Here is a 12,799-nt window from a genome sequence, read left to right on the forward strand (position 1 = left end):
TGTGACACAGTCATTACACTGTACGATAGTGTACAGTATTATTTACATTTTTGTTTGGTAACGCCGGCGTGAGATCATCTAAGATAAGTAAATACGTGCCTCGGCTCAGTACATTTTGTGAAACACTGAAAACCGTTTGCCTTGTTTTTTTTATCCCCTTTTAAAGTACATCCTTTTTTTTCTTGTAGAGGTTCTGGCGATTTATTCTTGAATAAAATTGAGTCCATCAAGAGTTACTTTTTTCTCCACTGGGGCTCAAAACAGTGAGAGAAAAAAAGGGAAACATAGAAGAGATGGCATTTAGGTCCAAGTCATATGCGGCGATTTTGATCCGATATTTTTAAACAATATGTCGAAATCACTTTTACTACAGCTACATTTTGCCTCAATGCGACTATAATTTAAGTACAGAACATGTTTTGTTAATTTTGTGCATGCCTGCAGGGCAAAGAAAATGGACAGCTTTCTTTCCAGTCGAACATACCAGAATAAATCTTATTGTTACGAGGATGTATGCGTGTAATAATCATCCTGTAATGTTACAACATAATGTGTGGTGAATTGACGACTTTAGTACCGTATTTAGTTTTTGTTTATTTCAAATGTGGGCGCCTCTTCCTTCTTTCCTGCCCGAAGACCTTTTGACTGCTAAAAACTTTATTGTCCACACTCGCGTTAACAGTGATGAACAACGGTGACGCTGTTGTCTTTGAAAATGGCGTCAGTGCATTTGAACTCCGCTGTCATCTGTAGCTGAAGTGTTGTTTCGGGTCGCTTCCAAATTCCCAGTTTGGATGCGTAGCGCCGTTCGTGTTGGGGCATTTGATACTCGCTCGTAGCTACATGAAAATGTGACCAAGTCAACTCTTACGACTCAAGTCCGCTGCCTAGTAAGGCCGCAGCTGCCCCGATCTGGCGTAGGCTCGTCAAGTGCTCCTACGGCGGCCATTGGCGGCCATTGCAAGCTCGGCCTCGCTGCAGCGCCAGTCCGGTGAGTTGCTCAACAGCACTTTGAGCCCGCGGCCTCGCGCTAACTGCCGCTCGCGGTGGTCTTCGGGTGGACCGTTGAGGCGGGTACTTGGATCGGCCTCGGGAATGTGTTGCAATTTGGTAGGGATTTGTCAAATGTTGCGAGATGAGCTACATGGCTAGATCACGTAGCAAGCTAGCATCACAACGTCTCGGTCGAGAGTGTGTTTACAAGTAACAGCAACTCATTTTGGATTTACATCGGAAGCATCAAGAGTCACCTTCGATCAGTATGATGTACTTATTCTAACGTTTACACTTTACGCTCAAACGCAGTGACAGTTTGCCGATCCACAACTGAGCCCCGGTGTAGTGTTGCAACGTTACGTTATGAGACTTTCATGTTCAAGCGTACTTGCTATGTGTCCATTGTCCATGCACCCCATGCCCATTACATCTTTGACGTGGTTGTGTTTTTTCTCCCCGTTCGTGTGTTTCAGCTCTTCTGCTTCACCCAAGTGGATGTGTGTCTTCACCAACTTTAACCGTATTACACCACAGACGGTGTAGGAATTATATAAGATTTACATTTGCAAATTGGACAAATTGAATTCCTCAAAGTTGCAGCTTCTCCCTAACACACTCACACTCACACTCACACTCACACACACACGTTTAGTATGGCTTCTGTACCAGTGTACTGCTTATGTCGTCTGCCGTACGATGTGACTCGCTTCATGATCGAGTGTGACATTTGTCAAGACTGGTTCCATGGAAGGTAAGTGTTTGTTTTGTGTTTTAGTGATTAGAGTAACATAAGAACGTTATTAACCATTTTTGGACTCTTACGCAACTCTTCGTATACTACTGTTATTCCTTACAAAAAACATACTGGTCATAGCAACGTGAGAAGTGGCCAGCATCAGATGTGGAATTTCCAAACAAAAACAAAGCATGTAATGGGCACTTCAAATGCCTCTAAGATGCTTCATAACAAACAAAACTATTATTGATTACTGAAGTACATGACCTGTTCTATTGCCCACACCCATCTTTCTTGCCAATAATGTTCCATTTGCACAATTTGAGTTGGTCTTCTTTTTATGGGGCAAGAAACGCTGTTTGAAACGTCACTGTCATTTTGGCATGCTGGCTTGCAGAAGCTCTTGGATTTTCAAGTAACAAGTAATGTAAATTAATAAAAAATCTACAATTAACTTTTCAACCTGCCATTTTCCTTCTATATAACTTACTATGAAAAACCAGCATTCAGACCAGCATTTGAAATACTTAACAAGAATCATATTGGTCATCTGGTGATCGGACCAGTGCTAGTTTTTTGTTGTTGTTTTTTTTTTTCTCCCACCCTGAACTCGCTGATTAGTGATCTGCTCCAAAAAAAATGCTGATCACCTTAAAAAGATGTGTCATCGCCCTGGGTTTGATAGAGTGGTATTGCAGTACTTTTTAGTAGTGGTGTACACAGTCCAACCCTTTTTTTTGTTTGGGTCATTTCATAGCTGTGTGGGAGTAGAGGAGGAGAAAGCAACAGAGATAGACCTCTATCACTGCCCTAACTGTCAGCTCACTCACGGGCCATCCGTCAGTAAGTCAAACGTTCCGTTTTTGCCATGTGTAAGTTGGAAGTGTTGATCCGTGTCACGCAGTTATGCGGATGTTTGCCATAATATTCGGGCTCTCGCCTCCATGTTGACAGTGCGGAAGCGCCGCGGCGGCAACAAGCAGGCCGATGGAGCCGCTGCCGGGGTAAGAGACCCCAGCCGTTTGGTGAAGACGGGCAGCCCTCAGTTTGTGAGGGAGCTACGCAGTCGAACTTTTCCCAGGTAAAATCTCGACGGAAGAAACACACAGACCAAAAGAATGCCTTCGGCTATTTACCGGCACTTTTCGGGTTAAATCATGAACGAGGCCGATACCATTTTAAACATATTGGCTACTCGCGACGACGACGGATACCGGTCACCGATACCAAGACGCAAGCCCTCGTGTGGCCGTTTTACTATCGGGGACTAAACGGCATGCATGTCTGACAAGAATGTTTTTCGAAGTGACCCGTAGCCATGTCATTCCTGTCATCTGCCTCATTAAGATCCAGCTGACACTGGGAACTCCCTGCACTGTGTGTTTTTGTTTGAAGTTAAAGCAAAAATAAGTGAAAGCCCAACACTACAAGTTAAGTTGAAATTTAGTAAAATTGTATTGACTGGGGGAAAAAAAACCTGCCAGGGAGGTATTTATTAACTCATTCACTGCCATTGGCATATTTATTTGTCTTTTCACTGTCCAGCCTTTCAGTCAAAGGATCTTATTTGTATATTTTTTCAAACGTTTGGGTAAAAGAGGGTCTGAAAATGTCTGGCAGCGAATGAGTCGATGTGTTTCGGTTTTCAATGAACTCAAGGCATGCCATGACCAAGGAAGCTTCCTGCGTGTTTTGTTAAAATTTTAAAACAAAGCTGTCTAGTGTCGATACGTCTAAAATTTGTTCAACATGTTGCGTATTTGGGAAGTAATTTAACAAACATGTTTAATGGTATTTCAAAAAAAGAGTTGGGTTAGAGATACCCTTTATTTATTTTTAAAATGTTGACACTGATATTGTCCCTTTTACTGCAAACTAATGTCGGCTCCAAATATCAGTTATCGGCCTCTTTAATTACTAATCATCTATATCTTATCAGCCCTGAGAAAAAAAATCATATCAGTTCATATAAACATCCCAGCGCAGGGTAGATAAAGTATATTCAAAACATTTGGGGCGGACTTCAGGACCACTCGACTTTGACTTCAGTTGAGTTGCACCATTTGTAAATGGGCCTTGTTGTTAGGTCAACTTTTTTTGGGAACGACACGCCCTGTGATGTGGAAAGGCGGCGGGCCAAGCGCAACGTCGGACGTGTGCATGTCGCATGTTTGTGTGTCGTTCCGCAGTGCAGACGAAGTGCTGCTGAAGCCGTCGGGGGCCCAACTGACAGTGGAGTTTCTTGAGGAGCATTCGTTCAGCGTTCCCGTCATGGTGCTGAGACGAGACGGGCTTGGCATGACTCTGCCGCCGGCGTCCTTTTGCGTCAGCGATGTCGAGCACTACATTGGCAAGTCCCGCCTCCCCCGTATACTTTGACTTGCGCGGTCCGCTCGGACTTCCAACTCATGAGATGTTTGAACTCCAAGGCTCTTGTGCGTGCACGACAACAAGAAGGCGGGCCTAATTGCCCGATTTGTGTCTGCTTGCAGGCTCAGACAAGGAGATTGACGTGATTGACGTGTCTCGCCAGTGCGACCTGAAGATGCGACTCGGGGACTTTGCGGAGTATTACAACAGCCCCAACAGAGACCGAGTGCTGAATGTCATCAGCCTGGAGTTCTCGGAGACCAGGTTCTCAAACTTTACATCCGGCCACGTGATTCGTCATGTTGTGCCATTCTTCGGAGTTTGTGTCGAAAAGGAAAGTGGTTCGGGCTGGGCAATGTGGCGTTAATAAGTTCATGAGTTTTCTCACAAAAAGCAGATTCCCTATTTTAATCAATCATCATTTTTTTGTGCTTTGGTGATTTAAAAAAAAAAAAAAAACAAAAAAAAAACAGCATATGACAACATTCGGAATACATTTATCCTTTTTTGTTTTTTTTCCCTTTCTAGTGGGGCTGGGCGAAATGACTCAAAAGTATATCACAATATAAGTGTTTCATATTGGTCCATGTATATTGAAATGTTTTTCTTGAACTATTGAAAATAATGACCCGGAGAAAAATGAATTCAGGTTATTTTATTTGAACATAATCCTTGACCTTTAATAAGAGGTCAACGTAACTATGAAAGAGTGAAATAAAGTGGTGAATATAAAGATGAATAAACTCTGTTTTAAACATGCTTAGTAGGGCTGAGCGATATGACTGAACAACTGTCCCAATCGAAGTATCTCATATCAGTCAATATTGATTTTGTTGTAAAACCTCTATAAAGAAATAAGAGGGACAAATAATTAACCGTGACCGTTTTTTGCGTCCGTCGTTAACGTAATGCGCCGTTTCTCATTTGCACAAGGTGCTACCCCAAAGCGGAATTGTTGCTCCACATACTGCGCATTAGCCTTCATCCAGTGTTCACACGCTGTAAGCGAACCCGTCCTCTCTTGCAGCAGCGCGTACGTTATCGTTGACCAACCGTCTTGGAACTCCTTGATCTTTTTAGCCGACTCATGATTGCCACAGCCCGTTCGCGTTTGACTCGCTTGATTTTAACTTGAGCGCTGTGCCGAGGGTCGGACATGGCCCAACTGGCTCTAGCCTGTCAAAGACGGGCAACTCCTTTACTTGTATTGCACGTCTCCATCCGGAGGTGTTTAATGGATGGTTTGCCATATGAAACCATCGGGCTCCTCTTATGGCTCCATTCCTCCGCACTTCTTTAAGGAGATCGTCCCGACCATTGGTAAATCGGTTTTGGCCATTATCAACAGCAGCCTGTCTTCCGGTGTGGTCGCCGAACATTTTAAGCATGCTGTAGCGCAAGCCCTGCTGAAAAAAAAAACTGGCCTCTTTCGCCTTTGCAGTCGTACACACGAGGGGGTGACCTGAGCAAAATATTTGCGAGGGGTCGGCGGAGTGATTTCAGAGCGCTACGAGCGATAGACCAGTAGAAAACGCATCCAAGCTACTTGGCTAGCTATCGAGGCAAGTGCGCATTCGGAGGTGCTTGCGTCCCTGCTCCCTGCCCTGGGCTCAACACCGAGGAAACACAAGTGCGGTGTGAGTAGACCTCGAGTCGGTGCCTTTGGCGCCTTATCCAAACGGGCTTCACGTCTTTGGCAACGTTCCGCCCAATTGACTCGGCGAATGCCTTCCACCCGGGTCTTTTCTTGTCGAGCGGAAAACAACGCGCAAACGATCGGAATGGGTTCAAGGTATTTCAAATGGGTTCGTCGCCCGCAAGTTAACGGGCGGAAGGTGTCGTGCGTTTTGCAGCAACCGTTTGCTCTTCGTCTCGTCTCAGGCTGTCCAACCTGGTGGAGACTCCAAAGATAGTGAGGAAGCTGTCCTGGGTGGAGAACCTCTGGCCCGAGGAGTCTGTGTTTGAGCGGCCCAATGTGCAGAAGTACTGCCTCATGGGCGTCAAGGACAGTTACACCGACTTTCACATCGACTTTGGCGGCACCTCCGTTTGGTATCACGTCTTACGGGTGAGGGCGAAAATGCTGAGGTCCCGTTTTGTATTTGTTGAATCTGTCTTCATTTCAAGAGCCTTGCAATTCTGCTGCTCATTCAGGGGGAGAAACTCTTCTACCTGATTTCCCCCACACCGGCCAACCTGGCGCTTTTCGAGCGCTGGAACTCCTCGTCCAATCAGAACGAGATGTTCTTTGGAGACCAGGTGGACATGTGTTACAAGTGCTCCGTCAAACAAGGAAACACTTTGTTCATTCCAACAGGTATGACTTTTTAGTCTACTGCGCGTCTCCCTCCGTGTGACCGGAGTCAATAAAGCAAGAATCGCTTGCGCGTAATGGATCACGTCACGCGCCTTTGTTCCAGGATGGATTCACGCAGTGTTGACTCCGGTGGACTGTCTGGCCTTCGGGGGAAACTTTTTGCATAGTCTTAACATTGACATGCAGCTTCGGTTAGTTTCCTCAAGCCTTTGACGCCGTTCACATGCGCTGCCATCCCCTCGTCAAACTAGTCGTCAAGACGCCGGAGTGAAAAGAGAAGGTGGAAGTGCTCCTAAGGTCCTATTGCTCTGCTTGTATTTTAGGGCGTATGAATTAGAGAAGCGGTTGAGCACAGCGGACTTATTTAAGTTTCCCAACTTTGAGACGGTGTGCTGGTATGTTGGGAAGCACCTCCTTGACACCTTCAGAGGTAATATTTAGATCTTTGCAAGTCCCCCGCCGCCCGGGCCCCCCCCCCCCCCCTCCTTTTTTTTTTTCACAATGATTGTCGTTTTCCCAACGTTGTGTCCGGCAGGTTTGAGAGAAAATCGCAGGCACCCTGCCAATTACCTGGTCCATGGGGCAAAAGCACTGAATAACGCCTTCCGTACCTGGACCAGGAAAGAGGTAACATTAGTCTCCGACTGAATTCATGACGCAGGATGAAGCGCGGCGTTTCCATGGAGCCGCTTTACCGAGTTGATGACCGTCCCTTGTCACGCGCAGGCGCTGGCCGATCATGAAGCGGAAATTCCAGAAAGCATCAATACGCAGACACTGGTCAAGGACCTTGCTAAGGAAATCCGTCTGGTTGAGGTAACGAAAGAAAAGCGCAGGCTTGCACATTTTTCTGGTGTGGAAGGCGCAGTCTGAAAAAGTCTTTTGCACAACCCGTCTAGTGGAGGGCTTGAGTTGTATTTAGGTCGGGGTATGTCCTTTATATTTGCTCTCTCCGTAGGACATTTTCCAGCAAAACATTGGGCGCACTGGAGCCCAGTTTCCTGGCTCGCCGCTCTCCAAGGCCCCCTTGACCACCTCTCAGAATTCAGGCCGCCCCCCCGGGAAGAAGAAAGGCCTCAAGCCCAAGGATGTCATTGTGGGTCCGGCGCCGCCAGGACCCAAGAAGAAGAACCAAAGGGCTCTCCTGAAGACAACAGAAGCTGGAGAGTTGGACCTGCTTGAGATCCACACCAAGCATACGCTGAAAAAAATCCAACCTGGCAAGTCCAGAAGCAAGAGCAAGGTACACGGACACGGGTCCCATAAACGGCTCATCCAAAAGTGGAAGCATGATTTGTAGCCTTTTTCAAACCTTCCTTCCATCTCTCCAGTTGGACCTGCCTTTGGAGGACTTTGAAGGGAAGTTCAACAAAAGCAAGCTGAAACTTGTGCTGACCAATGGGAAAATTCAAGGGTAATCTGCCGCCGTGTGGATGATGTCCGGCCGGGCCTCGCCAAAGGCTGAGCTTGCCCCTGCTTATTTGTTCCCCTCCAGCAAGAAAGCGGGCAGCAATGGTGCGGGAGGAGCGGCCAGCTACCAGCACCTCGCCGCGGAGGGCTCCAGTCCCTCTGACCTGGAATCGGAGGATGAGCTCCAAATAGACGAGACCCCGCCTCCGCGCCGCAGGCTGACTGGAGCGAGCAAGAAGAAGAAATTCAGCGGTGAGACGCCGAGGCGCTCCGGTTCCAGGGAGCCAACAATGACGAGCGGTATGTCAACGCGACGCCCTGTGTCATAATCTGCCTTCAGGTCTTCCGAGGAAGCTGCCCAGAGCCAAGCCGTGCTCCGACCCAAATCGAATCCGGGAGCCGGGAGAGGTCGACTTTGACATTGAGGTAAGAGCAGTAGTAGGACACACCTTCACAAACGCTACGATCCCACCTGCGAGTTTTTGTTTTGAGACCCGGGCTGCGCGGGTATGCATGGGCGCTCCAAATATTGGCGCGCACCCGATTCGACCGCCTCGGTGCGCGTTTGCGTACTAAGCGGTATTACATCTCGGTCTGCAGTCGGAGGCGAGTCGGCCGCCGCGATTGCTTCCGAGGGCCGGCGGCCGACTCGGGCCTTGATGTCGGCGTGTCTGGCGGGGCCTCGCGGCTGGCTCGACACCCCGCAAACGGCGGCACTTGCCGGCGGACGAGACGCTCGTCTCGGTCCCGCTTCGCGGTCCGTCACAAAGGTGCCTCGAGGTGAAAGCGGCCCGTGCGGCCAGAAAGGCTGGGCACCGCACATCCGCCCTCCAGAGCGGTGCTAAAGCGGCTAGCTGAGGACACCGTCCCACACGCAAAATGAATCAGACTGCCGCGTTTCAACTAGTGGGCCTGCTGGGAGCATATTCTTGAAAAAAAAAAAAAAGCTGTTTGGATTGACTTCCGCTTTAACATTCTTTTTATGCAATTACTGTTTTGATCAAATGCAATGTTATAGAGTGACATTTTCCTGATTAAAAAACACACGACAAAATGTTTTGTTTGTCTATCCATTTCAATGGAGAAAGTCGATCTGGGTCTTTTGAGTTCCCAACGTGGTCACAGAACAAATCCAACTGGCGTCTCCGGGAGGCTCCAGTGTGGCTTTGTTTGGTTTTGTTTTTCCTTCCTGTAAATGCAAGTGAGGCTCACATGGCTGTATCCACGAAGATGGAGGCCATGTTTTCGCAAGATCTCAGGAATGTTTTTGGACGTGCCCAAAAAGCACTTGAAGTCTATAAACAAATACAAAGGGGATCCGGAAGCATTCAAGGGAAACGTGCCGGTTGCCTAAAGGGAAAAGGTGCCGATGTCACGCATTCTCGTCATCGCAGCGTTGGCGCTCTTGGCAATTTTGGGACGACTGCGCCCATTTTTTTTTTTTTTTTTTTTTTTTTTTTTTTTTTTCTTCATTGAGCCCCATTTGTCCCCGGCGGTTTGTCAGGCATAATCTCCAGAGGAAGACTTGGAAGTGTTGAAGTTGCAGTGTTTGTGCTCAGGAGGATTACACCACAGATGAAGAGGCGCTGGCTGCTCATGGTGTGAAGGGCGGCGCGGGGGGCATCCTGGACTTACTCAAGGCCAGCAAGCAGGTGGCGGGCTTGGACTCCTCTGCGCTCAGGTTGGAATGCTTTGCTCAGCTGTCATCCTCCACGTTTCGAACAAGCATTAGGAACGCGGATCTACTCCACGTGTGCCGCAGCTCCCTTTCTTTGAGCTGATTGCACCACTTTGTTTTTTTTTCTTCTCCAGCGAGGAAGCCCCGGCCTCTCCCAGTACGCGCGACGCCATCCAGGGCATGCTGTCCATGGCCAACCCGCCTTCCTCGTCCTCCTCCTCCTCCTCCTCTTCCTCCTCCTCGTCCTCCTCCTCCCCCTTGTCAATCTCGGGAGGACTGACTGAGGGATTGGGAATAGTCAAAGGCAAAGGCGGCCGAGCTGTGTGGGTGACCGGGGGGGTCAAAAAGACCTCTGAGAAAAAAGCTGTGATCCAGCGGCCCGGAAAGCGGCCCATTAAGCGTCCGGCCCGCCACCTTAGCGAAGACGACAGTCCGGACGAGCAGGAGACGTTGGGAACCTGTTTTAAAGATTCCGAATATGGTGAGCAACCCGCGACCGACGGACGGACGGACGGACAGTCCACACGAGTCTCCCCCGCTATATCGTGGCCCCGCTACGTCACTGGAGGAGTAAAACTGGCAAAGTTTATTTTTGATCTGGTGTCAGTGGCAGCTTTTTCGCGCGCGGGAAACCTCATGATTTCATTGTACGTACTAACTTTGCGGCTTCCTTGCTGCTTGCCGTCAGTCTATCCGTCGTTGGAGTCTGATGAAGAGGACCACGCGAGCAAGGCCAAGATGAAGCGCAAGAAAAACTGGGATGACACACCGTGGAGCCCGAAAGGCAAGGCCAGAGTCGACCTCAAGTTTGCCGATTGTTGAGCAGGTCCTAATCTCCCTCCTCTCCTTACGTCACAGCTCGGGTGATGCCTACACTTCCGAAGCAGGACCGACCGGCCAGAGACGGAGCTCGAGTGGCGTCGGTGGAAACGGGCCTGGCGGCAGCTGCGGCCAAGCTGGCGCAGCAGGTGAGTGCGCGATCACTCTTGCGCGGGGTAACGGTGGCCGCGGCCGGCCGGACCGTCGTTTTCCGGCATCAAAAACGGATCGGCGGCATTTTTTTAACAGCGGTATTCAAAGCAAAACGCAAGAAACGCACGCGGCTCACCAACTCTGCCTTAAAGGCAAGTATACAAACGTGCAAAGCCACCTGTCTACCGACATGCGAGAAACGCCGTAAGTGGCACGCCTCCTTCTGCGTGGGGGGAGGAAGATGGCCTCAGGCAGCGCTATTGGCGGCCAAGTGTCATCCGGAACTCTGTTTGCTTACGTGGCGGCCGAGCAACGTGACGCAGCCCGTGTGTAGGCTTTGCTTTCAACCTGCCGCGGCTCCAGGCGGGAGCGCGTCCAATCCGGCCGAGTCGCTCGCTGACCGGCAAGCCGCAGCAAGAGTTTAAGGAGCGACGCCTTTCCGGCACTTTTAAGTCGTGTGAATTATTTTGTTCACAATTTCACGAGGCATTCGACTAGTAAAAACGTATCGTGAATAAGTATATGTATATGGGCGTACATTGACGCGTATGCTTCTATAAGCATATAAATGCGGGTATTGATGTCATTATTAAAAAAAAATAAAAAAAAAGCGGAATTGGCTAATTTTGTGTCCCAAAAGCATCGAGGCGATACAGCCGCATATCTGGCCATGAAAACCTTCAGAACCTGCCAATAGATGTTACACCATAAACCTTTGGGCACATTTTCCGCTTGTGACGTTTAAAAAGAATGGAAAAATGGGAACTAGTTTTCTTCAAGTTTAATTGGCATGTAGTCTAACACATATACGTAATCAAGTGTAGAAAGAATCAGCGTAATAGATTTATCTCACTCCGCCACAGGCCCACAAACACATGCATGTCCTAATCTTTTGAATGAGTAACAAAACGGAACTGAAGTTCTTTTGTGAGTTTTCGTTGTGCCGCTTTTGCTGATTTTCGATTGTCGTCGAGGTACTTTCTGCAGGTAGAGTATGGAAGTCAAACTGTTGTTACCGTGACACCACTAGGCCGTATGGAGCCGCGCCGCGAAGCTTGTTGAGCCGCGACGTATTTGAGTGTTGGGAGAGCGCAAGGGGACACCTTTTGTCTTTTTGGCCTTTGATTCAGGAGCAGCAAAAGCCCGCGAAAAGGAAGTACACCAAAAAGGTGCGTCCTCCTGTGCCCGTTGCGAGCCCTCCTCCGCCGCCCTCGCCGCCGCCGCAGCCGCAGCCGCACGTTCCAGAGTCGGCACCAGACTTCAGCCCGCACAGGAGGATGGATTACTTTTCCGCCAGTCTACTGGACCATGAATACACAGCAGGGCCGGGACCCTTTGGGCCCGGAGGCCCTCGAGGGGGCGGAGCTATGGCCCCCGGGGTATTCCTTACTTCGCGCCGACCGTCCTTGTCTCCGCAAAACAGCAGCTCGCTCTCTGCTGCGTCGCCTTCGGGGCTAGCCGGTCAAGGCGCGGCAGGAGTCGGTCAAGGTAAGCGCAAAGGGCGAAGCGGCGCAATTCCTTGCCTTTGTCCCGCTTCTCATGCCGGCCGCGCGTGCCTTCCTTTGCCTTTCAGGGAAACGGCCAAAGAAAGGACTGGCAACGGCAAAACAGAGACTGGGAAAAATTTTGAAGATTCACCGCAACGGCAAGCTGCTCTTGTGATGGGATCTGGAATTGCCGCTGAACACTCAAGTAGGAATATTGTTTTGTGAAAAATATGATTGAAAGAGGTAACGTTAGCAATCTATATTTTATACTTCAAAAGGTGTTTGACCTTCTCTTGGCCCACGTCTGCTCAGCTAGTGAGCAGCTTCATTTGGCGCTCCGCTACTGTCTGTGCACAAGCACACCTCCCATGCCAACTGGACTACAACCAACTACTACAGCTGGGCTTTTCCAACCGCTTTTTGAAAGGGAAAGAAAAGGAGAGACGTCTTTTGTCAGTTGAAATGTAATTCCAGTGCGGACACAATGTAGGGTTGCAATTTTGTCTTTTTGTCTTTTTTTTTTTTTTTTTTTACCTAATTTTTACCTCAAATGAACTACTTAGTTTTTTAATAGGACTTTTGAAGACATCAGTCTCTGCAAAGTTTTGCTAAAGGGTTCAGTGTAAAAGTCACTGTTGCTTGTTAAACATTTCATTTATACATTGTTCTACAAACTAAGATAGTTAAGTGAAGCAACAGTTGACCTTGTGATCTTATTTATTTTAAATTAATTTATTTTAAAAGGCAATGTTTTGACAACTTCAGCCTATTTGCTTATATTCTTTCCACTTGACTCTGTCGTCCTTCTTGGTCCCGACTGTCTTTTGCAGACC

The 12,799-nt window shown here is 48.6% G+C and overlaps 1 protein-coding gene across 2 annotated transcripts in view; it reads left to right on the forward strand.

The window, feature by feature from the left end:
- Positions 1–682: 682 nt before the first annotated feature.
- The window catches only part of phf8 (PHD finger protein 8), a 12,959-nt gene continuing 842 nt past the window's right edge, over positions 683–12,799 (forward strand). Inside the window, exons 1-23 of one of the 2 annotated variants that reach the window (XM_086042117.1) lie at positions 683–991; positions 1,470–1,747; positions 2,490–2,575; positions 2,687–2,813; positions 3,922–4,082; positions 4,225–4,366; positions 5,984–6,170; positions 6,257–6,419; positions 6,523–6,610; positions 6,743–6,849; positions 6,955–7,046; positions 7,146–7,235; positions 7,378–7,662; positions 7,751–7,833; positions 7,915–8,081; positions 8,170–8,255; positions 9,389–9,510; positions 9,642–9,988; positions 10,196–10,291; positions 10,366–10,475; positions 11,610–11,967; positions 12,053–12,171; positions 12,245–12,799. The exon at positions 12,245–12,799 is cut by the window's right edge and continues 842 nt beyond it. In XM_086042117.1, coding sequence (XP_085898243.1) covers positions 1,650–1,747; positions 2,490–2,575; positions 2,687–2,813; positions 3,922–4,082; positions 4,225–4,366; positions 5,984–6,170; positions 6,257–6,419; positions 6,523–6,610; positions 6,743–6,849; positions 6,955–7,046; positions 7,146–7,235; positions 7,378–7,662; positions 7,751–7,833; positions 7,915–8,081; positions 8,170–8,255; positions 9,389–9,510; positions 9,642–9,988; positions 10,196–10,291; positions 10,366–10,475; positions 11,610–11,967; positions 12,053–12,141 — 3,084 coding nt within the window. In that variant the 5' untranslated portion in view covers positions 683–991; positions 1,470–1,649 and the 3' untranslated portion in view covers positions 12,142–12,171; positions 12,245–12,799. Of the gene's footprint in view, positions 992–1,469; positions 1,748–2,489; positions 2,576–2,686; positions 2,814–3,921; positions 4,083–4,224; positions 4,367–5,983; positions 6,171–6,256; positions 6,420–6,522; positions 6,611–6,742; positions 6,850–6,954; positions 7,047–7,145; positions 7,236–7,377; positions 7,663–7,750; positions 7,834–7,914; positions 8,082–8,169; positions 8,256–9,388; positions 9,511–9,641; positions 9,989–10,195; positions 10,292–10,365; positions 10,476–11,609; positions 11,968–12,052 lie in introns of both variants that reach the window. The other variant, XM_086042107.1, reaches the window with a different exon arrangement.

Source organism: Filicampus tigris, chromosome 1 (assembly GCF_054856515.1).
Source record: "Filicampus tigris isolate MCC_2025a chromosome 1, RoL_Ftig_1.0, whole genome shotgun sequence".
In the NCBI taxonomy this organism is placed as follows: Eukaryota; Metazoa; Chordata; class Actinopteri; order Syngnathiformes; family Syngnathidae; genus Filicampus; species Filicampus tigris.